The following is a 24,059-nucleotide window of genomic DNA, read 5'->3' as shown; positions in this document are numbered from 1 at the left end:
AGACCTATCTCTGGCTGTTGGCTCTCTCAGAGTACAGATCTCAGCAATCTCTGCCTTCACGGGGACCTCATGGGCAAAACATCCTCTGGTCCGGCAGTTTTTCAGAGGTGCGTCAAGAATGAGACCTCCCAGGAAACCCAGGTTCCCCAAATGGGACCTTCCACTAGTCCTTGAGTTTCTCTCAGCAACAGTTTTGGAACATGGAGATTCCTTCTTCCTTAAGAATCTGTCTATGAAGACGGCCTTTTTAGTAGCCATCACATCGGCTAAACGTGTCTCTGAAATTAGTGACCTGGGTTGCAAAGAACCTTTTCTGACATTTTTTCCTGATCGGGTCGTCCTGGTCCCTATGCTAGGGTCCAATCCGAAGGTAAATTCAGTTTTTCATGTCAACCAAGAGATTGTTTTACCTACATTCAAGTCTCAAGATGACCAGAGTACCCATCCGTTGGATGTGGGTGAAGTCCTACAATCATACTTGAAGTTCACAGCTTCTTTTCGCAAAACAGACTATCTATTTGTTCTCTTCTATGGAAAGAACAGAGGCAAGAGGGCTTCTTCCAGAACTATTTCTAGTTGGATAGTTCAGACCATCCAGTGGGCATATAGAGCCAAGGGACTGGCTCCTCCGGAAGTGGTGACGGCTCATTCCACCAGAGGGATTTCTACGTCTTGGGCGGCTTCCCTTCATGTTGCACCAGATGTCATTTGCAGAGCGGCCTCATGGTCCTCAATTAACACTTTCATGTCACACTATTGTGTTGAACCTGCTTCTTTATCCTCAGTTGATTTTGGTTTAAAAATTTTGTCTGTTGACGGTGCAAATTAAACCTATTTCTGTTTGACCAGCAGTTGCCCACCCGGGTGTGTATGGCTAGTTATTTCCCATACGTGTGCTGCCATGGAGTCTGTCAGGAAAATGGAAAATTTATATCAATACTTACCGTAATTTTCCTTTCCTGATAGAACTCCATGGCAGCAGGAGTTCCCTCCCATCTGCTGGAGTAGTCTATATATGGAACACGGCTCCTGGCTCGGAGCAAAAATTTATGGGAGTGGGGTCCTATAGGGAAGGAGAGGAGGCGGAGCCTACCCATACGTGTGCTGCCATGGAGTTCTATCAGGAAAGGAAAATTACGGTAAGTATTGATATAAATTTTCCGTTATTTTTTACTTTCTGTTATATAACATTCCCCAAAAAAAATGTTTAAAATCAGATTTTTTCATTATTTTAGGCCAATTTGTATTCTGCTACATATTTTTGGTAAAAAAAAATCCCAATAAGTGTTTATTGATTGGTTTGAGAGTTTACAATGGCAGACCGCTGTTCTGTTTCCACGGAGAGCAATCGTGGGTGCCCGGAGGCAATAACGGCCGCCGGAGCCAATGATTAGCTTTCACTGTGGCAAATGGGCGCTCGCCCCCGCTTGCGGTCCAGGTACAGGTACGTTGTTTCGCAGACAGAGCCGACCTGTCGCAGTAAAACTATGGCGGTTGTTCGGGAAGTGGTTAAATAAACCTGAACACATTTGGCACTCTTAGAAGCTGCTCATACACTAAAGCAAAATTTGGCTGGAATATATTTTCCTTAGCTTACATTGTACCGTTCTCATCGGGTGAAAATGTATATATAAAAAAATAATGTTATTAACTGTTTGGTGGAAATGATGTAGGTTGCCTGTAATGCAGCTGATTTACAGAATCAATGCAATTTACAAACAATACTCCACCATTTTCACAGTGCTTTTAAGATTAATGGGAAAACTGTGAAAAAATTCAGTGGAGTAAGTTGATTTACTAAAGGCAAATAGACTGTGCATTTTGCGGATGCCCACCGAATTGATGAGCCCGTTGTGGTTACCTTAATGTAAGTGACACTTTTGTAGTTTTTTTTTTTATAAATTATTTTTAACCTATTACACCTAAAGGCGCTTTCCCCTTTTGATTTTTTAACAGGGAAATGGGGCTTTGTAGCTATGTTCACTTTACATATTGTGGATTGGGATGCCCTAAAGATAGTTCACTAGAACTTCCAATGCTTTAAAGTTGAATTAAAAAAACATAAATGAATACAGCTCAGTATTTAATTAAATATTCTTAAATATTTGTTAACCCCTTCCGCCACTTCCTCCTGGCCTTTTAAGAGCTTAAAAATTCCGGAAGAAGGAAGCGGGCATTTGGGTCATATGACTGCTGTGATTGGCTGTCACAGCGGTCACATGATCAGAAAGCTCTTGATTGCAAGTAAGCATTGGGAGCTTTCCGGTCCCCACCGGTGACTGTGCTGGGAGCACACAAGGTTTACATGAGGATACATATATGCCACCTCTCGGCGTTAAAGCCCACTCGCCAAGAGACTGTATATGCAGTATGTTCCACGTCAGTGGGAAGAGGCTATTACAGTTAGTGCAAGTATTTACATTTGACTTGATATCAGCCTCTAGCAATCCTTGCACAGCAAAGCTCAAACGGGGCAGGGAAAAAAGCACAGAAAATCAATAAACTGTGCTGCAGTGCACAGAACATACTGATAGGAGGAGAGAGTAAAGTGATAGGACGATGAACTCATAGGTCTAATGCTTCTCTTTTTAAAGGCTGCGGGAGAGACCTGTATTTATTACTAAATTTAAACATGGTAATGAGTCATTTTAAAAAACTAAAATTGTAAAAAATTGTAAAATTTTTTTAAAAAATTGTAATTTTTTTATGTAAGAAAAAAATGTAAAAAACAATTAAAAAGGGCTAATTCACACAGGTTCTCTGTTATGTTTGTGCCTGCTAAAAAATTATTTTAGTGTATTTTTAGTGAAAATGCTGTCCTCCTGATATATTCAGGGGGGAGGGGGGGCCCTGCCAGGTAGGCTGTACAGGGCCCTGTGATTTCTAAGAGCAGCCCTGGTGGCAGAGCTGTGTACATTTCAAGAATGGATGGTCAGAAATTTAAAATCCTGCAGCAGGTAAAACAGCTTCCATATACTATATGTATTTGTATTTGTCTATTTAGCTATATGCATAGAATTCAGCATCAAGGCACCGATGTGGCATGTTGGTATATTGACCGGGTCATCAGTCAGTCTGAAGAAGGTAAACTACATTCTAAAAGGCATGCACTATACACATCATATTTATTTGATTTTTTTTTTATCTCAGGGTGGGTATAATTCACAAGTGATCAAAAATGGAAGAATTTAAAGGTAATAATATCACAGTTTTCATTCTCGTTGGATTTCCGACTCGTCCTGAGCTTCAGCCTATACTATTTACTGTTTTCTGTATAATTTATATTTTAACTGTAGCAGAAAATGTGATCATTATTCTAACAGTAAAGTTTAATATAAAGCTCCATAAGCCAATGTACTATCTTATGTGTAGTTTATCTTTTTTAGAAATATGGTATGTCACAGTCACTGTTCCCAAACTTCTAAATATCTTCCTAACACAGAATACAAAAATCTCTTTCGTAGCTTGTATGGTACAGTTATATATCTTTATATCTTTGGCCTGCTCTGAATGTGTTCTATTGGCAGCCATGGCTTTTGACAGATTTGTTGCTATATGTTTCCCCTTACGTTACACAGTCATCATGAATAACACATTTTGTATTCAACTGGCTATTGGGTCTTGGGTGCTAGGTTTTTCTGTTGCAATGGTCAAAGCAACTCTTATTTTTAGGCTTAACTTCTGTGGCCCAAATGTGATCAACCATTTCTTCTGTGACATTTCCCCGGTGCTGAACTTAGCTTGTAGTGAAATGTCTTTTACCGAGCTGGTGGATTTCATCCTTGCTATGGTGATCATCATGATTCCTCTAGTAGTGATCATTATCATATATATATGCATTCTTTGGACAGTGCTAAGATTACCAAACAACATGGGACTCCAGAAGGCTTTCTCTACTTGTGCTTCTCATCTTACCATCGTCATCATATTTTATACAACCACATTGTTTATTTATGCAAGACCAAGAAAGGCTAATCCATTTGATAGGAATAAATCGGTGACCATTTTATATTCTATTTTGACCCCTCTCATAAATCCAATAATCTACTGCCTGAGGAATGGAGAAGTACAACAAGCATTAAGAAAATCAATTCCTAAATGCATTGTACATTAAATGTGCATGTGTGTGTGCGTGTGTGTATTTATATATATATATATATATATATATATATATATATATATATATATATATATATATTTAATATACACTATATTGTCAAAAGTTTTGGGACACTTGCCTTTACAAGCACATGAACTTTAATGGCATCCCAGTCTTAGTCCGTAGGGTTCAGTTTTGAGTTGGCTATAACAGCCTTAACTCTTCCGGGAAGGCTGTCCACAAAATTTAGGAGTGTGTCTATGGGAATGTTTGACCATTCTTCCAAAAACGCATTTGTGAGGTCAGGCACTGGTGTTGGATGAGAAGGCCTGGCTCGCAGTCTCTGCTCTAATTCATCCCAAAGGTGTTCTATTGGGTTGAGGTCAGGACTCTGTGCTGGCCACTCAAGTTCCTCCAACCCAAACTCACTCATGTATGTATTTATGGACCTTGCTTTACGCGCTGGTCAAATTCATTTGGTGGAGGGGGGATTAGCGTGTGTGGTTGTATTTCAGGGGTTGGGCCTGGCCCCTTAGTTCCAGTGAAGAGAATTCTTAAGGCATCAGCATACCAAGACATTTTGGATCGTTTCATGCTCCCAACTTTGTGGGAACAGTTTGGGGATGGTCCCTTCCTGCTCCAACATTACATGACTAAGCACCAGTGCACAAAGCAAGGTCCATAAAGACATGGATGAGCAAGTTTGGGGTGGAGGAACTTGACTGACCTCAACCTAATAGAACACCTTTGGGATGACACACTCCTAAACCTTGTGGACAACCTTTACAGAAGAGTTGAAGCTGTTACATCTGCAAAGGGTGGGCCAACTCAATATTAAACCCTACAGACTAAGACTGGGATGCTATTAAAGTTCATGTGCGTGTAAAGGCAGGTGTTCCAATACTTTTGACAATATTATAAATATATATATATATATATATATATATATATATTTAAATACGAACAGCTAAAGTTTAGGGTTCTTGCACACTGGACATTCCTTGATGCCTTTCTCCAGACTGCAGGAAAACACAGGATGCTGGTAAATGTGTGTACTGTGTTTAGCCGCGTTTTACCTGTGTTTAGCAGCATCCATTGCTTGGGTGTTAATTTAATTGACCAGAAAGTGTTTACACACATTTTTGCCATGTCCAGTGTTTTTCTGCCAAAACTCTCCTCTCCTGAACTTGGTTCTTTTCTGTGTTCTGGAGAGAAGCACTTAACTGCCTCTAAATGCAGCTTCTCCTAAACTCTTTGTCTATGTGTGCATGGACACATTGGCTTTCATTGAAATATGTTCACTGGCTTTGGCAAAAAACACCAAAAGCTCAAAAAATGTGAGTTTAGAGCAGCAGTGTATATGAGACCTGCAGTTTTTGTGGTGGTTACCCACAGTTTCCCCTGTTCATAGACTAGCCTGGGCAGGATTTTCAGTGTCCTCCTCAATCCAATGACTCAGCAGCAATCGCTTTCTAAGGAGTTCTGATTGACTAAATTACTTTTCCCTTTGTGGGCAAAACCCACCTGTCCTCTACAGGACTTCTCCACTAAACTACTAGTTCTGAGCTATCAGGCACCCTTTCTCTGACAGACCCGACTCTTCTAGGATCATTTACCACATTTACACTTTGACAATCAGTGTTTCTTTCCCAATATATATTTACAATATATGCTCAATGAATGTCAAATTGAAGAAAAAATGTTTCTGGCTTACGTGCACATCACATTTATATTTGGTGTTATTATTTGGACTGTTGTACTAGCAATACATATTCTGATAAGTATGATCCTCTTCAATGTTTTTGTAATGTTAGGTAGCCTCCAGGATAAGAAAGCACCACATCCCTAATGTAACTGCTAAAAACAAAATGTAAAAAGGTAGGACTTTAAAGATACTGGCAAACCTCCTCTCAGTATAAGTACCAATACATATAAAAAGATAAATAGATTTTATTACAAAATAGCATACAAATAGACAAAATAGGGGATATTATCCCATTAAAAGCATGTTTTGTCTCCACACATTAGGCTCCAACCAAGACACCCCTGAAGATAGAGGTCCTTCCCTATGTGTATACCATACATGCAAATATTATATGGTCGGCTTCTTCAAGGGCTCAGGGGGATGCGTGGTTAGAAAGAGATCAGTGTGAAAACAGAGTATCCAAGGAATATCCAGGAGGTGCACATATATATACCCCTTCAACACAGCCAGACTGATGGTGTACAGATAAAGATGGACAAATGGGTCAGAGAGCCACACCCTTGGGCTGCAAGACCAACCCCAGATGTGGGGAGTGGATGGATACAAGCGTTTGGTTGCTGCGTTTATCAAAGTCACAAGAAAAAGACGCCACTATATTCCCACAGTAGGTGCTCAGAGTTATTACTTAGGCAGGTGGTCAAACATTCCCAATCTTGAATCTGCAGCAAAGATGACAAATAGTACTGTATCCCTGCAGTTGCTCAAGAGCCGTAGAGATGTGCCTCCATATTGGTCATCTCCTGGATATTCCTGAGATACTCTGCTTTCACACTAATCTCTTTCCAACCATGCACCCCTCTGAGCCCTTGAAGAAGCTGACCAGGCGAAGAGCGTCGGAAAGAGTCATCCTTTCCTATTTTGAAATGTGTATTTTCTAATCAATATGATATATATGCTATAATATTTGCATGTACGGTATACAAATAGGGAAGGACCTCTATCTTCAGGGGTGTCTTGGTTGGAGCCTAATTTGTGGAGACAATTCATACTTTTAATGGGATAATAGCCCCTATTTTGTCTATTCTGATGATATTTTGTAAAAAAATCGTTTTATCTTTATATATGTATTGGTGCTTATTCTAAAAGGAAGTTTTCAGCACCTATAAAATCCCACTTTTTTACATTTTGGTTTTTGTAGCCTCCAGGACAAGCATATGCATGTGCTTAAAGTTTCTCCATTCCTAATTTTTTTTTTTTTATATTTCAATTATGAATTTAAAAAAGTTTTATAACCCATCTTAAAATCTAGGGGGGGGGGGAGAAAGTAAAGGGCTGTATTTACACTTTTAATGTTATTGTGTGTTACATCAGGGGGAGATTTACTGAAACTGGTGCACACAAAATTTGGTGCAGCTGTGCATAGTAACCAATAAGATTTCAGATTTTATTGTTCTTCTTAGATTATTATTATTATATAGGATTTATATAGCGCCAACAGTTTATGCAATGCTTTACAGCTTGAGGGTAGACAGTACAAATACAATACACTTTGATACAATAGGAATCAGAGGGCCCTGCACGTTCAACTGTGCAATCTAAGGGGGAGGGTCAAGAGATACAAGAGGTAGTAACTCTGGGGGATGGGCTGATGGAGAAAATAAAAGTACAGTTGTTAGGTGGTTGCCAGATAGGTTTCTCTGAAGAGATGTGTTTTCAGGGATCGTCTGAAAGTGGACAAAGTAGGAGATAAAAAAGCTAAAAGAATCCGCACTTAGGATAAAAGGCTAAAATTACCAACTATGGCTGCTGCCCACTTCAAAAAATGCAACCCTAAAAGGGATGCATCAAATGTATGTAAAAAAGGGGAAGTGATTGGCGCTGCCAGATATGGGATAAGATAGTAAAAAATTGAAAATGTATTACTTAGTGGTGGTGGGTCACTCCTCAGATGTGTGAACAGGTGATATATTAAAAGATACACAGCATAAAAAAAACAATATATGACTGGTTAAATGTATCGGTATGCTCCCAATATACGTGTAATATACTCGTGTACAAGCTGCCTGAGAATGGCCGAAAGGTGTAATCAAATAGTACAAAAAGGTACTAGGTGTCACATAAGTGAACACTCAAAAAATGTGTAAAGCTCTTGAACATGAAAAGTTAAAATGTATGTGCATCCGTATTATGTAAAAACATAAACACTATAAAAAATATAAATATTGTATGAGTGATCAATGTGCAGTAAAAAATATATAAATGGTGTACAAAGGTAAATGTGCCCCTAATTCTCCAAATAAATATGTATGTGCAAAACCAGCAGTGAACCTGTGCAAATCCGGCAACATAAATTAATATGACTCCAAATGTGTGCAAATCCGCTGTCTAAATAAATATAACCACATGTGTATGCAACATGTAGTGATAAATAATTAATAATATATGTACATGTGCATATAAATTCTAAAAGTTAAATCCAATAGTAGGTAAAAATAAATAAAAGTGTCCCCCACTTCTAAAAGATGAATAAATATATGCCCATACACTATTGGTATGTATAACTCCAATGGTATAAATTCAGCAGAAATTATGTGCAAACCCAGCAATATAAATAGATAAAACTGCCCATATGCGGATGAAGCAATGCAACTTAAAAAGTAAATATGTGCAAACACAGCAATATAACTACATATATGCAGATCCAATAAGTCAGTGAAACATGCAATCAAAATTGGTGAAAAAAATTATATCCAGAAAAGTCCTAGTGATATATAGTCCATAGACAGGTTACTAAGGTGCTCTTTTCTCTATGGCCCGGAGTGCTGTGAGTGGGCGGAAGGTAAGGTGCTCCCCTTCTCCTGATGTCCCGCGCTTACCAGATTTAAGTACCCCTACAGGGGTGGATCGCGGATCGATATTGGGGATCGCTCCCATACAACGGCAATCGGGTCTCTGCTCCTATCCTTCCTCCCTCAGCTCAGTTCCACTCCAAAGTAATTAGATATTGGCTTACAGCATCGGTGTCAAATCAGGAAATAGCCAGAACATTCCCCGGGTATATAAAAGGAAAAAATGCCTCCGATAGTGAAGAATCACTTAAAATCTTTATTCAAATAAAAGTAGACAAGTACTCACATAAAAATAGTACAGATAGCGCGTCCGTCTGGCATAGGAGCCGCAACCTCCATATTTATTTGGAGAATTAGGGGCACATTTACCTTTGTACACCATTTATATATTTTTTACTGCACATTGATCACTCATACAATATTTATATTTTTTAGAGTGTTTATGTTTTTACATAAAGTAGGAGATAGTTCAACAGATTGGGGTAAAGCATTCCAGAGGATGGGAGAGGCTCAGGAGAAGTCCTGGAGGCGAGCAAAAGGTGACAAGGGAGCTAGAGAGCAGGAGGTCCTGGGAGGAATGAAGAGAACGATTTGATTGGCATTTTGAGTAGGGATGATCGAACTTTTCAAAAGTTCGGTTCGGCCAGAACATCCGAAATGCCTGAAAGTTCGGCCCGGATTTCAGAACCCCATTGAAATCAATGGGACCCGAACTTCGGTAATCAAAAAACACAATTTTGAAGCCCTAAAACCCAATAAATGCCCCTAAAAAGTGCCTAGGGTTCTGGGTCATACCCCAGGGACTATTAATCACACAAAAAAAGTTCTTAAAAATTGTCATTTTTGATAGAGAGCCAATTATTGAAAAAAAAATAAATAAAAAAAAATAAAATAAATAAATTTCTTTGGATTTAGTATCTGGGGGGTCTAAAAGGTGTACCTGTGAAGTTTCAGCTCTGTAGCATGTCCAGAACCATAAAAAAAGATTGTTTGTATTATGTCACTTATAGAAAAGGGATATGGCTTCGCTATTTTCACACCTTGCCGGTTTAGTAGCAGGCGTCTTTTGAGGCAGGCAAAACTTCTGAACTTGTGTATAGGGGTATATATACACACATACTTATATGTATATATACACCTAGACATATATAGGTGTGATAGTAGCAGAAATATATGCTTGCGCTAATGAAATAATTAACACTAATATGGTTCCGCTCCTATAACACTTATATATGTGTAAGTGTAAAATACATATAAGTATGGGTGTATATATACCACTATACACACGTTCAGATGTTTTGCCTGCCTCCAAAAACCCAAAAAAATGCCTGCAACAACAGACCTGGGCGTTTTTTTTTTTTTTGGCGCTAGCTTTTTTTTTGACATTTTTTGGGGGTTCTTTGGAGGCAGGCAAAACATCTGAACTTCTGTATAGGGGTATATATATATATATATACACACACACTTATATGTATTTTACACATACACATGTATAGGTGTGATAGGAGCGTAACTATATTGGTGTTAATTATTTCATTAGCGCAATTAGTGTTTTCTGCTCCTTTCACACCTATATATGTGCAGGTGTATATATACATACATGTGTGTGCATATATACCCCCTATACACATGTTCAGATGTCATGCCTGACTCCAAACATGTCCTCAAAAAATCCCTATAAATGCCTGCAGCCAAAAAGCAGGCTGACCGGCGAGAAGCCATATTAGTGCACCGAATGTGACTTAAGAGAAACTATCTTTTCTCTATAGCGGTCACCCTGATATGGAAGGGTTTGGTCACCCTGCCATAGCAGTCAGTGTCAGTTCACCCTACACTACACTACGGTCACCCTGGCACTTTCCCTACAGAAACTACATTTTTGCATCTAACTAAAGTGTAAAAGAGCACCCTAACTACACTATATATCCCTTTCCTCACACTAATAAATGCTAAATGACTCTTTTAATGTAAAATTAACAGAACTGCTTCCACTCTCTTCCATGTCCCTGTATTACAATGCTAGGAATTTGGCGGGGGCTATCTTATATACTGGGGGGCGTATTCACTAATGATTGGCCTAGGGACCCCCTAGTCACTCCAATCACATTCCTAGCATTCTTCTGCCCCCTCAATTGGCTTTTACTAATGGTTCTGGTCCAATCACAGGCTTTTAAAGCCCATTTCCTGTCCCATTGCATTTTGGTCGGTTCTGGTTGCTGAATTCCGAACTTTTTCAGCAAAAAGTTCTAAATTCAGCCGAACCTCGAACAGTCAATGTTCAGGCCGAACCGATGGTCGACCCGAACCATTCGATCATCCCTAATTTTGAGACCAGGTTACTGATGTAGCTGGATGCCAAGTTAAAAATGGCTTTGTAAGTTATGGTTAGTAACTTCAATTTAATTCGTAGGTTGAGTGGCAGCCAATGGAGGGATTGGCAAAGAGGGGTAGCAGACGCAGAGTGGTTTGTAAGGTGGATAAACCTGGCAGCAGCGTTCATGATGGACTGAAGTGGGGATAGCCTATTTAAAGTTAGGCCAATGAGAAGGGAGCTGCAGTAATCGAGACGAGAGATAACCAGGGAGTGGATTAGAAGCTTTGTGGTGTCATTGGTTAGAAAGGGGCGTATCTTGAAGAGATATATCCCATATCCCCCTGAGGAAGACACGTGTCCCTGTGTCGTCACGCGTAGGGGAGGGCCCAGAAGGTGTTCTGCTGAGACCAGGAAGTGAAGGAGCAGTACGCATAGATACTCCACTCCTACCCTGTTGCCATCACATACGTTTACCCAGAGGTTATTTCCAGAGGTTGTTTCATGCTTGGTGCACTATAGCACCCATAAAATGTGAGTACTATACTTTTTGAATAAAAAATGATTTTTTAAAGAGATATAAGCACTATTGGAGTCTCCCTTTTTTTCTATGTTACACCGATTGATTGCTATGAGGGAAGCCACCCAGAGTGTGACGCTCTTCTGAGGGGCTGACTTACCATCCGTGATTCCAGGAATGGTGGCCCTTAAAGGGCAAACTGCGCTGTGAGACCTACACTTAGGTCACAGGAGCGGAGATGAGGACCCAGTCGCATAGGGTGTTGTGGTGAAGGCACGTTTCACTACGAAGGATACTATTGGATACACTACTCTGTCACTTCAAAGTGGACTTTATATAGAGTTTTTTTGGGAAGTGCAATATTTTTGTATGACGGAAGATTGTCACCAGCACTTTTACCATGTTTAAAGAGTGGATATTGTTTTCAATATGTTTTCGCATCAATATATTTATTCACCAATTTTATAATATTTATCTCTCACCTATATATTTTTTCACCTATTTATTTGCTGATCACGTTTGCACGCTCTGCACTTTGAATTATATGTTGATTGTCACTTATTCAGATATATTATTTAATATCTAATATCACATATATACTATTGAACATATTTATTGATTGCCATTCATTTAGATTTATATTTATATTATTTATAATATTCATTGATTATCGCACATTTATATACATATCCCATTGGGAGCACTTTATATTGCGTGACACTATTTATTTATTTTGTATCTTGAAGATGTTGCGGAGGTCGAGGTTGCAAGCTTTGGACACTGACTGGATGTGTGGCCGAAAGGATAGTTCAGAGTCCAGGATTAAACCTAGGACCTTTGCATGGGGGGACAGGTTAATAGTTGAGCCATTGATTTTCACAGAGAAATAAGGGAAAGTGGAACATAGGGGTGAAAATATCCTGAGCTCGGTTTTGGATAGGTTGAGATTGAGGAAGTGATGTGACATCCAGGCTGATATGTCTTAGTAAGTTGGTGATGCGTGAGGAGACTGATGGAGTGAGCTGAGGGGCGGAGAGATAGATTTGGTTGTCATTAGCATACAGACGATATTGAAAGCCAATGGGAGGCAATTTTCTGACCCAGGGAGGAGGTGTAGATTGAGAAAAGGAGCAGCCCAAGAACAGAACCTTGGGGGATCCCAAACGAGAAAGGAAGAGGTGAGGAGGTAGTAGAGTTCTAAGTAGCACTGAAGGTGCATTGGGATAGATAGGATGAGAACCAGTAAAGAGTACAGTCACTGAGACCAAGGGAGTGGAGCTTTTTTAGGAGGAGGGGGTGGTCCACTGTGTCAAAGGCAGCAGAGGTACAGGATGAATAGTACAGAATAGTGTTCATTGGTATTTGCTGTTAGTAGGTCATTTGTGAGTTTAAGGGGGAGCAGTTTCAGTGAAAATTGAGGGCAAAATTTGGACTGAAGGGGATCAAGTAGTTTGTTCTTAGTCAGATGGTCACTCAGTCTGTTGTAGATCAATTGTTCAAGGAGTTTGGAGGGGACAGGAAGTAAGGAGATGGGGCATAGATTGTGAATATTGGTGGGGTCCAGCAAGAGCTTTTCAAGAATGAGTGACTAGCGTGTGTTTTAGAGACTTGGGGAAGATGCCAGAAGAGAGGGAGAGGTTGAAGATATGAAGGATGAGGATGAAGAGAGTGTAGAATAGAGTGAGAGTAGCATGTGTAAAAGAGTAGGCTACAAGGGGCAGGTAGTTAGATGGATGTTAGATAAAAGTCCAGCAACCTCATTAATACTAGCAGCGTTGAACGAGGGAAGTAATGAGCGTACCTGTGGACATGGGTTGTTAAATGGGAGAGGTTTCTGCACATTGGAGATCTCCTCACGAATTGTATAAATCTTATTTTTGAAGTGATTGGTGATCTCCTTGGTAGTGAGTGAGTTAGAGGGTGGAGTCTGTGGAGGACAGAGTAGAGAGTTAAAGGTAGAGAAGAGATGACGGGGACTAAATGAGAATGTTTGAGTGAGCATGATAAAATAGGTTTGCTTGGCAGTGAGAAGGCAGGAATAGTATTTTAGGAGGGCAGATTTATATTAATTGAAGTGTTCTGGGGACTTAGTCTTACACCACAGGCGCTCGAGTCATCTATTTGCCAGATTTGTAGCGGTTGGGCCGAATTCTGCGTGTAGTGAGGGGAGCGAGCTTGTCTAGGGAGGATGATAGTGAGCTGTTATAGATGGAAGTCAGTAGCAGAGTAGAGGAGAGAAGGATTGCGGTGGTGAAGGTCTCTATGGGTAACTGCTAGGAGGTTGGAGGGAGAGGAGGTGGAAGACAATGAGAGAGCGAAACTAATAAGGTGGTGATCAGAGAGTGGGAGAGGTTTGTTGGAGAGGTTGCATGGAATGCACAGATAGCATAAGACAAGATCAAGGGTGTTGCCGTTGGAGTGTGTAGGAGACTGTATTCATTGCTTCAGGTCAAGAGATGAGGTTAGACTGAGAAGTTTAGAAGCAGTAGTAGCATTAGCAGGGATGTTGAAGTCACCAAGAATAATTTCAGAAGAGAGAAAGTAGGGTAACCAGATGGAGAAGTCATCAAGGAAGGTTTATACCAGTCCAGGGGGCAGGTAGATGACAGCGATTCTTAAAGGAACAGGTGAAAATAGAGGAATACAATGCGCTTCCAAAGAGGAGAATGTCAGAGAGGGAGGTGGGTGAAGTACCTGATAGGTGCTGCATGAGGCTAAAAGGATTTCCACTCCACCTCCCTTCCGTCCACTTGGTCTAGGGGAGTGAGTCCAGAGAAGTCCACTATATAAGGGGTGAAGGTGAGTGATTTTGAGAAGAGAGGACACAGCTGTCAGCAGGAGTGGTAGAAAATGCATGTTACAGAGTGTTAAAAGAGCTGAATAGAGAGACAGGGTCACCTGCAGTCTGTTTGGTGCTTGTTGGTGTAGTTTGCTGTGTATGCTTGCTTCGTGGAATCACGGAAGTGCAGAGCTTGAAGTGCATATAACTTGTAGAAAGACACACTTAGAGAAATAAGCCTTAAGGAAAGATGCCCTGCAACGTGCTCCCCCAGTAACGTGCTGATCCCTTAAGATTAATTTATACTGGTATAAGAATGGTGGTGAAAATTTGTTCATTAATCATGAGAGGATACAAGGATGCCTAACAATCGGAGTGGACCTTTCACTTCTAAAGTCAGACTAGTAAGAGGCAAGAATGGCTATAAAGTTAAGGTCTGCTCATAAAACATGGTAAGACACTTCAGAACAACAAAAACATCATGGTAATGCACACAGGGAAACAGATGGAAAAGGCCACATACCAAAAAGCACAGATACACAGAGAGAGTAAACAGGTTCCAGTTGCATGAAAAAACAAGGAAAAGAAATTGAGACTTTGAATGAATTTCTTTTCCTTGTTTTTTCATGTATTTAGGGATGGAGGCAACTGGGCATGAAAGGTAGCAGACCATATTCCTGTTGTTCAGGTTGCAGTTGCAGTTAAGGGTGAATGTCTTTCAGCAGCTTACACATACCAAAAAGCACATATACATAGAGAGAGCAAACAGGTTCCAGTTGCAGTTAAGGGTGGATGTCTTTCAGCAGCTTACACATACCAAAAAGCACAGATACATAGAGAGAGTAAACAGGTTCCAGTTGCAGTTAAGGGTGGATGCCTTTAAGCAGCTTACACATAACTGTAGAGGGACAGGGAAGAGATGTTCAGATGAAACAGAGCTTGAAGTGCATATCACTTGTAGAAAGAATCACTTAGAGAAAGAAGCCTTACGGAAAGATGGCCTGCAATGTGCTCCCCCAGCAACATGCTGACCCTATAAGAGTGCACTAAATGTATACTGGTATAATGTTGCTGTGAAAATCAGTTAATTAATCATGAGGGGATATAAGGACGCCTAACAATCAGAGTGGACCTTTCACTTCTAAAGTCAGACTAGTGAAAGGCAAGAATGGCTAAAAAGGTAAGGTCTGCTCATAAAACATGGTAAGACACTTCAGAACAACAAAAACACCATGGTAATGCACACAGGGAAACAGATGGAAGAGGCCACATACCAAAAAGCACAGATCCATAGAAAGAGTAAACTGGTTCCAGTTGCAGTTAAGGGTGTACATCTTTCAGCAGCTTACACATACCAAAAAGCACAGATACATAAAGAGAATAAACAGGTTCCAGTTGCAGTTAAGGGTGGATGTCTTTCAGCAGCTTACACATACCTGTAGGGGGGACAGGGAAGAGATGTTCAGATGAAGAAGAGCTTGAAGTGCATATCACTTCTATAAAGAATCACTTAGAGAAAGAAGCCTTAAGGAAAAATACCCTGAAGTGTGCTCCCCCAGCAACGTGCTGACCTCTTAAGGGTGCACTAAATTTATATTGGTATAAGGGTGGGGGTGCAAATTCATGAATCAATCATGAGGGGATATAAGGATGCCTCACAATCAGAGTGGACCTTTCACTTCTAAAGTCAGACTAGTAAGAGGCAAGAATGGCTATAAAGATAAGATCTGCTCATAAAACATGGTAAGACACTTCAGAACAACAAAAACATCATGGCAATACACACAGGGCAACATATGGAAAAGGCCACACACCAAAAAGCACAGGTACATAGAGAGAGTAAACAGGTTCCAGTTGCAGTTAAGGTTGGATGTCTTTCAGCAGCCTACACATACCTGTAGAGTGACAGAAAAGAGATGTTGAGATGAAGCAGAGCTTGAAGTGCATATCACTTGTAGAAAGAATCACTTAGAGAAAGAAGCCTTACGGAAAGATCCCCTGCAACGTGCTCTCCCAGCAACGTGCTGACACCTAAAGCCCCGTACACACGCACAGATCGTCGTCATACAAATGTTCGTCTTTTCTCCCCGGGATGTCGGTGTCTGTTGAAAAGTGCAAAGACAGCACAAGGACAGCACAAGAATTTTGTCCGCAGACTTCAGCTGACTGCAGAAGTGATGTCATGTAATGGTTAACTTTCCCTGTGTTTTTTATTTTCTGAGCATGCCCAGTCTTGCAAATCTGCGGTCTGTCGGCTGATTTCTGTACTGACAGGCGAACAATCGTCCGTTCTGGTGTCCGCAGACAAAAATTTTCATGTTTGCAAGAAAGACTCTTGTCCGCGGATTGTGTGCAGACAGCTGTCGGAGGCACCATACTAACACGCGTACAATCGGCAGATCTTTCGTCCGCCGACGTTTGTATGACGACGATCTGTGCGTGTGTACGGGGCTTAAAGGGTGCACTAAATGTATACTGGTAGAAGGGTAGGGGTGCAAATTCATTCATAAATCATGAGGGGATATAAGGATGCCTAGCAATCAGAGTGGACCTTTCACTTCTAAAGTCAGATTAGTAAGAGGCAAGAATGGCTATAAAGATAAGCTCTGCTCATAAAACATGGTAAGATACTTTAGAACAACAAAAACATCATGGTAATGAACACAAGGCAACAGATACATAGAGAGAGCAAACAGGTTCCAATTGCAGTTAAGGGTGGATGTCTTTCAGCAGCTTACACATACCAAAAAGCACAGATACATAGAGAGAGTAAACAGGTTCCAGTTGCAGTTAAGGGTGGAGGTCTTTCAGCAGCTTACACATACCAAAAAGCACAGATACATAGAGAAAAAACAACTTTTGTTTTGCTATGGGGACTAGCCTTGACTTTGGACCAAAGTCCAACTAGCATTAGTTGCCAGAACCCCCCCCCCCCCCAATCCAATCAGGGTTTCCTGCGTACTAATGGTTAAAAGAAAAAAAAAGCGTATTCAAGCCGGGTAAAGAAGAGATTAATCAGAGGTTGAAGGGGGATAATAGAGAACTCCACTCATCCACTTTCTGTGAGCTGATGGCATCAATAAGCTGCCCTGGGTTCATAGGAGAATGATACAGAATTATATGCCCCTTCGGATGACCCGGGCAATGGTCCTCCTGAGGGATCTGACCTGGGATTCCAAACCACATCTTTACCTGAAGACCTCGGGTATGGCTCTAAAAAATGGGAATCAACCTCTGCTTTCAGACAGCGGGTTGCAGATCATCTAAAGAGAACAAAGAAGGAGAAGGAAAAGCTGGTGAGTCTGAAAGCAGACTACAGGAAAAAGAGAGCTGTGCATGATAAAGCATGGAGCAACAAGAGCAGAGTCTGAGGCCAGAGGTTAAGGTTTTAGAGGATGCCATAAAGCGCCAGCAGAATCTGGTCAAAGTGTTGAAGGAGAAAAGCGGAGCTTTCCGGGAAAAGTTCCTGAACGGGGAACGGTTCCGGAGAATGAGGGATGACGCCAGTCACAGAAAAGCATGAGCGGTGGCAGTACGGGTGGAGAGTGAGGAAGGGGTCCTGGATGCTGCCCCGAAATCCAATCCACCTCAGGATCTGCTTCACTGGAGGAAATGGCGGCCTCTGCCTCCCTCCCTCTCCAGCAAGCTGGAGGAACAGCACAGAAGGTAGTGAAAAATGGAGGAGGCCTGCTAAACTTCATTCAGAAAATGGAGTCTCCCTTAAGTGGAAGAACCTTTTGCTTTTCAGCGGATTCTGCGGATAAGGACAATGGTGAGGACTCTGTACCTGGACCTTTAAAGGTAAAAGTGGCTAAGAAGCCATGCTTTGTAAAAACTGTCAGTATGGACTCCAGCATGCAGAGCATGGACAGCAGCATGGACAGCAGTGTGCAGAGTAGGGATCGACCGATATCAGTTTTTCGTTGCCGATACCAATACTGATATTTTGGCCATCGCATATCAGTATGGGCCGATATTTTGTACATATGAAGTTTTGCAAAATAAACACTAATGTCGACACAAATCTGTTACTGAACATGTTAATGTTTATTTATTAACTTTTTTAACATTAAGGGCTCGTTCTTCACACCTTAACTGCATGAAAACTGACAGGAAAACTGCACTTGCAGGGACATCAGTTTCACATCATTTGATTGTGAATGATGCATAAACTGCTGCAGTAGTGCACTCACTCACTGCAATAATTTTAAATCACTACTGCAGCAGTGCAGACAGTGGCAGCAAAACTGCTAGAAACAAGCTAGACAACAGATAGACAGTGGATTGGAGTCAGTGGACTACTGCTGCAATAGTGCACTCACTGCAATGATTTTAAATCACTAGTGCAGTCAGTGCAAAACTGCTAGAAAAAATGCTAGACAACAGCTAGACAGGGGATTGGACTGGAGTCAGTGGACTACTGCTGCAGTAGTGCACTCACTGCAATGATTTTAATCACTACTGTAGTCAGTGCAAAACTGCTAGAAAAAAAGCTAGACAAAAGCTAGACAGTGGATTGGAGTGGACACTAGTACTACTACACTTTTCAATACTCCCAGTTAAGTAGAACAATATTATTCTGCAGAAAGCAGAACATTTCAGTATGTTCATGTTCACCTGTTAAAAGGCTTCTGGCTGGCTGCTGTCACCCTGTTGAGGGTTGGTGACTGACGCCTGGCAGTGTGAGTGGCTGGCTGGCACCCTGTTGTGGGTTGGTGGCTGACGCCTGGCAGTGTGGGTGGCTTGCTGGCACCCTGTTGTGGGTGGCTGGCTTGCTGGAACACTGTGGTGGGTGGGTGGCTTGGTGTCACCCTGTTGAGGGTGACTGCCTTGCTGGAACACTGTGGTGGGTGGCTGACTTGGTGTCACCCTGTTGTGGGTGGCTGGCTTGGTGTCACCCTGTTGTGGGTGGCTGGCTTGCTGGAACACTGTGGTGGGTGGCTGGCTTGCTGGAACTCTGTGGTGGGTGGCTGGCTTGGTGTTACCCTGTTGTGGGTGGGTGGCTTGGTGTCAATCCTGTTGTGGGTGGCTGGCTTGCTGGAACACTGTGGTGGGTGGCTGGCTCAGTGTCACCCTGTTGTGGGTGGCTGGCTTGGTGTCACCCTGTTGTGGGTGGCTGGCATGGTGTCACCCTGTAGTGGGTGGCTGGATTGCTGGAACACTGTGGTGGGTGGCTGGCTCAGTGTCACCCTGTTGTGGGTGTCTAGCATGGTGTCACCCTGTTGTGGGTGGCTGGCTGGCTGGAACACTGAGATGGGTGGCTGGCTTGCTGGCACCCTGTTGTGGGGTGGGTGGCTGAATGCTGGACTGGCACCCTGTTGTGGGTCGATGGTTGTCGACTGGCATCCTGTGGTGGGTGGCTGGCTGGCACCCTGTGGTGGGTGGCTGAGGCCAGGTCCTGTGGGTGGCTGGCTGGCACCGTGACCGGACTGCAGCTGCACACACTGTCCGAGGCTGTCCGAGGCATGGGAGGCGGTCTTAGAAGGCAGAATGTGTCAAATTATAGACCCAGCGCGTGGAGAAACGTGAAGCAACACACGCAATGACGTCACGTGTGCTCCGCGCACAATATCGGCAATATCGGTAACTTCCGGGGCCGATTACAATATATCGGGGAAAGTGCATATCGGCCCTCGATATATCGGCCTTGCCGATAATCGGATGATCCCTAGTGCAGAGCAGCATGTACAGCAGTATTTTGGAGGGAAAACCTCCTGTGTCTGCACAAGGCTCTATAGAGAAGGTGGCTGCTGTGTCTGCAGGATTAGACTCTGCTACTAAGATGCCCGTGACTGTGAACTCTGCTGCTATGAATTCTATGTCTCTGGACAATGACTGTAAGAAAACTATGACTGTGAACTCTGCTGGGGGGAAGGGAAGGGGATCTGCCATTTCTTCTGAACAATTCCCACTGGTTGCTGCAGGTATAGCAGATAATACTGGGAAAGGAAATGACAGCTGCACTGTGAAAGGTGTTACTGAAATCCTAGGAAGAGTGACAAGGAGTGGAAGGCTTTTACTTAAGAGGAGTATGTTGGGGGAGGAGGAGGTGAAGACAGCAGCATCTGGTGTGAGTGGGTCTGCTGGGAACAGTAGTGCCACAGATGGGAAAATGAATGTGAATGATAAAGCTGCTTGTAATGCTGGAAAAGGGAATGTATGTGTGTTGGTGGATGGAGTGACAACTGCTGCTGCCTCTGGTGGTGATTTGCAGAGTAGGGGGTTCTGAGGCTCCTGCAACCAATGGTGCAACTCTGAGATCTGGGGTGTCTAATCCTGCAAGTAAAACCTATGCTGGGGCTCTGGCTGGGATGAGGGGTTCACATCAGGCAGGCAGCTCAGAGGGGAGGTCTGCTGCAGGTCTGCCATCTGCACCCCTGTCTTTTAGGCAGAGGAATGGAGGAATGTAGTGCTGCTCAGGTGGGAAGGTGGGAGCGCCCCCCCCCCCTATAAGGAGGTTGGTTGTGGACAAGATTTTGGCGATGGGTTTCAAGGCAGATGACATCTTTGCTTTGATCAGTCCGATAGGCTCCTATGAGTATAATCTCTCCTTTATTCATCCCGAGTCTCTCGATATGTTTTGGGTGAAGTAGGAGCGTGTGTATAGGGGTCTGCCGGAGTGGGAGGGACTCGTCCCAAAACTTGTCCCACGCGAACCTCTTGTGAAGAATTTAATCATCCTGGTAAGGAATGAATCCATTCCTTCTGCTGACTTTTCTGTCTGGCTGAGGAGATTTGGGGAACTTCTGCATAATCAGTCTGCTTTGGTGGAAAAGTTTTTTTGCCTGGACATGGAGAGGGGGGCTGTGCCAGGGGTCCCCAATGTCTCTGTCCCTGTTGTCTCAGTGCAATCAGTGTCTGATGGTCCATTCAATGTTGTGTCATCCTCTTGTGTCGTGCCCCCTGAGTCTCCCCAGAGTTAGTAGGGGCTGTGGAGGGAGCGGGACTGGTGTGCAAGGTTGCACCGATGCCCACTCCCTGACATCTGAGGACTGGAGGGCGCGAGGCACCAGGGGATGGAGTGAATGATGGTGGGGGTGCTGGGGTGAAGGGTGGGGGGACTGCTGTGGTGAGCAGGGTGAGAGAGGTGGATGATGTTGTGGGTGATGATGGAATGGAAGGGGAAGGGGCTTTTCAGTCAGAGTTATCTAATGAAGATATGGTGTGGTTGGAGGCAAAAAGAAAATCTGGGAAGAGGAAGAAGAAAGATGTGCCTGTACCTGAACCTGGGAGAGTGGAGGTGTCCAATAAGTTTGAAGTGTTTTCTGAAGTGGAAGATGAGGGTTCTTCGGGTGATGAGTCTGTGTTTTCCATGAAAGAGGAATCACAGGGAACATAAAAGCGTAGGGAGAGGGGTGAGCAGGCTAAGAATTGTGTACTGCAATCATCCTGATGGCGGTACCCACTCCTTGAAAGTGGCGACCATTAATGTCACTAGCATAAAATCAGTAAGTGCTCTTAACATGGCCTTATTTTTGCTCAGCAGGTTTGATGCTGATATTTTCTTTTTGCAAGAGACCCGGTTGTCTAGTTTGGCTGATATTCATCTGGCGAATAGGGAGTGGAGGCGTGGGCCCTCCTTTTGGTCTCTTGCGGCCAGCCTTACACTGGAGTTGCGGTACTTTTTTCCAGCATGGTAACCTGTCGGCGGATTTTTAAGGTAGAAATGGGGAGATGCATGGTCTTAGACATCTCCATGGGGAGGGCAGGACTTGCGCCTGATTAACATCTATGGGCCCCACACAAAATGAGACAGGAAATGCCTCTTTATGAAGATCAAGCCTTTTCGTTTTACAGCCCAGCAAGTTGCCTTCGGTGGTGATTTCAACACCGTCTCTAGGACTAAGGAAAGGAAATGTACTAGAGCCAGGCTGGACTGTGTCGGCTTTTTTTTAAAAAAGAAAATAGCTATAAAGGCAGGTCTGGTTGATGTGCACATTCATTGCTGCCCAGATAACATGGGGTTCACTTTTCAGCGAGGTAGTAGTCAGCGTAGAATAGATAGTTTTTTCTAAAGGGGAACTCTGCCTTTTCGGCACCAGTGTGTCAGGCCATGGAGTTTTCCGATCATTGTATTCTGTCCGTGACTCTGAATAGTCCCGATACACCACCTAGGGGAAGGGGTACCTGGAATCTGAATTGGGCACTCCTGGACGATGAGAAGGTGAGTCAATCCTTTGAAGTTGTCCCAGTCACCACCCCTAGGTTGTGCCAAGAAGCAGGGCCGTCTAACATCAAGTCTGAAATTGCTGCATTAAAGATACAAATGTCTCAGATGATGGACATGGTAAACATGCTGGCAGCAAAGTTCACCAAGTCATCCTATGAGGGTGTTACGGGTCGGAATGTACCCCCGGACTCGCCTGTTGCGCCTAGCAAGAGGCTAATGAATTCTGATGTCTGCCTGAATTGTGGGGGTCATTCCCAGAGAGTATGGCCAAGTCCGTTGAAAAGGGTAGATGGCTGGCGTGGCCCATACAGAAGTGACCCAAGGATGGAGAAAAGGCCTGGGCCTTCAAAAAGAACTTTTAATGAGTCTGCAAGGGAACAATGGAGACTACCTGCGCGAACCGACGTAGATCTACTTTGGTCGCGCGCCTGCAGCTAGGGGGCGAGCGCACTCGGTGATCATTTCAAAAGCCCAACCCCCATACAGTTAGAACTTAGAAACACTCCCCTAGGCTTACATTTAACCCCTTGATCACCCACTGTGTTAACCCCTTCCCTGCCAGTGTCATTATTACAGTAACAGTGCATATTTCTAGCACTGATTACTGTAGTAGTGTCACTGGTCCCCCCAAAAGTGTCAAAAATGTTAGTTAGGGGTCAAATCTGTCTGCCCCAATGTCGCAGTCCCGCTAAAAATCGCAGATCACCGCCATTACCAGTAAAAAAAAAAATAATAAAAATGACATAAATCTTTCCCGTAGTTAGTAGACGTAATAACCTTTGTGCAAACCAATCAAAATACTCTTATTGCAAATTTTTTTTACCAAAAATATGTAGCAGAAAACAAATTGTCCTAAAATGTTAAAACATTTTGTTTTATTTTTATTTATTTTTTGGGGGGGAATGTTATATAGCAGAATGTGAAAAATATTGTTTTTTTTTTTTTTTTCAGAATTGTCGCTTTTTTGTTTATAGTGCAAAAAATAAAAAAAAATTGCAGAGGTGATCAAATACCACCAAAAGAAAGCTCTATTTGTGGGGAAAAAATGCATTAATTTTATTTAGGTACAGTGTCGCACGACCGCGCAATTGTTAGTTAAAGTAACGCACTGCCGAATCGCAAAAAATGGCCTGGTCATTAACGGGGCAAATTCTTCCGGTCCAGAAGTAGTTAATCTAGTGAGTTGAAGCTACTTTTTTGTTCAATTTTATTCTGAGTTTTTATTCTTAGTTTTTCTGTTAAAACTATTCTTAGTTTTTCTGTTATAATTCTTTACGGATAGCTCCCGCCTCTTTTAGATCAAATTATTCACAAGGGGAATATATTGCAGCTTTGTGAAGGTTAGTATCTTGAGGGTCTGTGCTCTTTAGTGTGTGATTGCTATCATTTCTAACCATTTTGTGAAGTTGTTTTTAGATAGGCACAGATAAAGTATTAGTGCTCTGTCCATATTCCGTTTATTTTTCAAAGGCTAACCTTTTGTCTACTTTAGGATGGCTGACCTCCATTCTGATCAACAGGGAATCCATGAACAGATCCCCTGCCTAACCTGAGCTTCTTCTGTAACATCTGTAACATCCGTGTTCATTCTTTTTTTTGTCCAGCTTGGGAGCAGACCCATGTTAA

General features: G+C 42.6%; 1 protein-coding gene across 1 annotated transcript; it reads left to right on the top strand.

Moving 5' to 3' along the window:
* Positions 1-3,178: 3,178 nt before the first annotated feature.
* On the top strand, positions 3,179-4,114 carry LOC309545168 (olfactory receptor 6B1-like; the record flags this gene model as incomplete). Its single annotated transcript, XM_082244307.1, has 1 exon — positions 3,179-4,114. The coding sequence occupies one exon, from the start codon at positions 3,179-3,181 to the stop codon at positions 4,112-4,114; it is 936 nt and encodes a 311-aa protein (XP_082100433.1).
* Between the last annotated feature and the right edge of the window lie 19,945 nt (positions 4,115-24,059).

Source organism: Pelophylax lessonae (assembly GCF_965119305.1).
Source record: "Pelophylax lessonae genome assembly, chromosome: 1".
In the NCBI taxonomy this organism is placed as follows: domain Eukaryota; kingdom Metazoa; phylum Chordata; class Amphibia; order Anura; family Ranidae; genus Pelophylax; species Pelophylax lessonae.
This window is presented reverse-complemented; position numbering and strand designations above follow the sequence as displayed.